The sequence below is a fragment of the Nothoprocta perdicaria genome, unplaced genomic scaffold, assembly GCF_003342845.1.
Source record: "Nothoprocta perdicaria isolate Ctin4 unplaced genomic scaffold, notPer1 scaffold_32, whole genome shotgun sequence".
NCBI lineage: Eukaryota > Metazoa > Chordata > Aves > Tinamiformes > Tinamidae > Nothoprocta > Nothoprocta perdicaria.
Genome location: NW_020455555.1, coordinates 1,811,019 through 1,814,495, shown reverse-complemented (window position 1 = coordinate 1,814,495; position 3,477 = coordinate 1,811,019). Strand labels below are relative to the sequence as shown.

Sequence of the window (3,477 nt, the reverse complement as noted above, 5' to 3'; positions counted from 1 at the left end):
ATATATAAATATATCAAAGGTTTCCAATGTCCAGTTACAGTATTCTGTTAAGATGAAACTGGTTTTGTCTGGCAACTGTATTGCACAAAAAAGTGTGTATAGCCAGAAGTAGTTCTGAACGTCATGGGATGTTTTATGCAAAATGTTGTCCTTCTATTGTTCTTTAGTTCTTATTCAGGTAAATATGGAGGGCTTATTTTTGGCTGACATTCAGTGGGAGGTTCAGAACTCATGGGAAGCAACAGTGAGAAAACACTATATCCTTTAAAGCTTCTCAGGTAGCTTATGCTCACTTTTTTTTCTATGAATGGGAAGATTGTCTGTTATAAAAATAACTTGACTTCAATTTACCATGCAAACRGTGATGAAAAAATAACACATGTATGTACATGTATGGAAAACTTGAATGTGCAACCTTTTCAAAGAAAAGTCTATTCTTGAAATGTCTTTCTGGAATAGAAGCTCAGTAACTTCTATTAGGATTAGGAAGGAATCTTAGTATTTGGGAGCAGATTSTCTCAAYKATTTTCTTCATTTTCACGAAGATGAATTTTTCAAACAGCAATGAGTTCTATGGAACTTCTGACATTTAGCAGCTACGATGCAGGGCATGGTGTGGACACAATCAAGTATGCACCACAAATAAAAGTGGAGAAGCTAATTCTKAAATTTACTCGGTATACAAATTTGTCATTTAATGTTTTACTGTCATTTAATGTTTTAAGTACCACTGTGTAGCAATACTAATACTTCATTTTCAGATACTATTCAGGCTTGTTTAAATCTCTAAAATAAGAGTTTGCATTTTTCACTATCAATTAGAATCAATAAAATGGAATGGAACTCAGTTTTTCTTTTTTATATTTTTCTGAAATGAAAATACATTTAAAATAATTCTTTGGCACTTAGTCTTACTGATTGGAAGCATCAGTGGGGGAATGAAGTGATTGCTAAGCTACTGACACATTCTGCTAATTTTAATCACCTTCATGCAGAGAGTCGGTTGTGAGGGCCATGTTGACGGGTCAAGTGTATGAAGTCACAAGCAAGAACTGTCCTTGACTCCTAAAATGTTGCTGCTTGAAGTATTGGGATGTGTTTTTATTTGCTCTACCTTAATTCTAGACCACATAGCATGCATAGAGAACTTCTGTGTGCAGATATACTTGTATGCACTTATTTTACTTGTACCTAACTTAGAATAARTTGGTATTTCATCCTCTGTTGAAGCTGTTCCCTTATTTGAGAAAGTCTTAAGAAAACTGATCGGGACTATATCTGTTAAGGACAACTGTCCTTTCTTTGTGTTCACATCCAACCAAGTGTTACTRTTAGGTAAATATGTCTCTGATATAGTAAGGGTTTTGCCTGCTTGTTTATTTTTTTGCCCATTGTGAATACATCATCAAAGGTTTTGAAAGGATTGAAATATGGCTAGTATGTTCCCTAAGTTGATTGCTGAGAAAAAGCTTTATTACTGTTAATAGGACTTTCTGGTCTATATAATACCCAACCTGAAAAAATTGCTTCTTAAATGAGTAAGGATTATTTTTCTCATTCTTGGCAAAAATAAATGACACTAATTTAAGTTTATTTTGGATAACTTTAATCTCAAAACGTGGACTCTGACTCTCAGGCTAAAGGTTGCAAGCTTTGTTAGCTTAATTTATATGAACACTCTGAGGTTTTAAAAAAAATTGTTTGGTGCATTACTCATCTTCTCGTGGAAAAACAGCAGATATAACAAACTTAACTGCATTTGTCTGAAACTACAGCTTACTGATGACTTCAGAGGTTTATTTTAAAGTTATGTASTGAATTTGGGACGTATTGAGCTCATTCTGACTCTACAGCTGGAGGGAGGAAGAGTGAATAGATATTTTCTAGTTACTGGTGTAATTGTGGGAGGTACTTATTGAATTACTTTCATGAGAAATTTTGCATCAACAAAAAGTTATGTTTTAACCATCTTCTGCTTTCTGATCTAGGTCTGCTTTGATGACAATCGAAGATGGAGGATATGAAATTTATGTTCATGTGGTATCAGAGTTGATGGAAAAAATCTTCCTCAATATTCCCGCAGACTGGCTGAACAGAGCAGTAGGTATGGCTCCATGGTGGCTTTGTTGTGGAACCTTCAAGAGCCACAAAGCTCACAGTGAAAGCAAAGTTTATAACTACTCTCTATATTAGAATCAGCATGAAATGCTCATTCTGGATAGGTGTGATGACAAATTATATCTTAATATATAACCTGCTTCAGAGTGAATTAAAAACTGTTAAGAAAACATTTCAGCTTCCATGAAACAAATGTGAGAAGCTGGAGTTCCAGAATAAAGGTAGTAAGAGTACAAGGTAAAATACCATTTTTAAATAAATGAGCATTTATTACACACTCAATAACTAAATATTCAGTTACTAAATGGAATTCGATGTATTTCATGTATTCGGTTGGAATCTCTTAGCAGTTTTGAGCAGTAGCTGCTATAATTCAGCTCAATAATTGAACTAGATTTTTCTAGTTCCTCCTATTTGACTTGTTGGGGTGTTGTATGTGATTCACTGGTGTTATGATTTAATGAGAAGCATTTTTAACAAATTATTTGGAAAAGAAAGTGATTACAAAAGTTAATTTTCTGTTCAGATGCCAGACTAAATTTCCAGTAATTAATGGAGCTTTCATGGGGGTAGAATTTGTACTTTAGGTGCTGTTACGAGCATAAAGTGAATTGGATTGTTCTATCTTGCAGTGCCCTCCTCAAGTATGACCTACTGTGTAATTGTAGCAGAACTGTGTCATTTGCTGCTGGCAGATACAGAAGCATCCTATGTGTTGGAAATCAGGAGCCATTTTGTGCTCGATGAAAACAGCTATCCTTTGCAAAAGGATTTCCATCTGCTAGATTTTCATCCTGATCTCTGAAGCATTGACCTCTGCAATAACTGATGTTCAGAGACCGTATGAACAAGCAGTTTGCAAAGAAGAAAAATGAATTAGATTAGGGAAGCAAGTCAAAATACAAGAAGGGATGTTGTGTTTAATTTATAGTAAAAAAAAATCACAGAAGTATTGATATGGAGTATCTGCTAACTGTATGCACTGTTACTGTCTTGTTTAATTACTGTAAAGTATATTTTTGTATGTATGTTTTTAGCATAATAAAAAGCTCTTGCTGGTGTCTCASTTTGGCTCTTCTCTCCAGTAGAAGTTCTCTAGTGTTGAAGACTTTGTGAGTCTAATAGATTAAAGGAAGATAGTTACAGTCATGTGGTGTCATTTTAGTTCTGAGATTTTCTTTTGTATTTATCCTCTGTCTTCTCTAATTTGGTTATTTCTTTGAACTTTTCCACATGTTATGGTTGCTTTCCTTATTGTAGCAGCTGAATGTTTGCCCTTTTTGTCCAGCAATTTTGCCGTTGTCTTCTCCATCTCATTGAGGCTAAATTTGATTAGCTAGAAGTTGTTGCATCAATTCA

General features: G+C 34.4%; 1 protein-coding gene across 7 annotated transcripts in view; it reads left to right on the top strand.

The window, feature by feature from the left end:
• SHLD2 (shieldin complex subunit 2) overlaps nt 1-3,477 on the top strand; it is a 28,742-nt gene extending 25,265 nt beyond the window's left edge. For all 7 annotated transcript variants that reach the window (XM_026043053.1, XM_026043051.1, XM_026043054.1 and 4 more), the window contains 2 exons: nt 1,989-2,104; nt 2,751-3,477. In XM_026043053.1, coding sequence (XP_025898838.1) covers nt 1,989-2,104; nt 2,751-2,923 — 289 coding nt within the window. In that variant the 3' untranslated portion in view covers nt 2,924-3,477. The remainder of the gene's footprint in view (nt 1-1,988; nt 2,105-2,750) is intronic.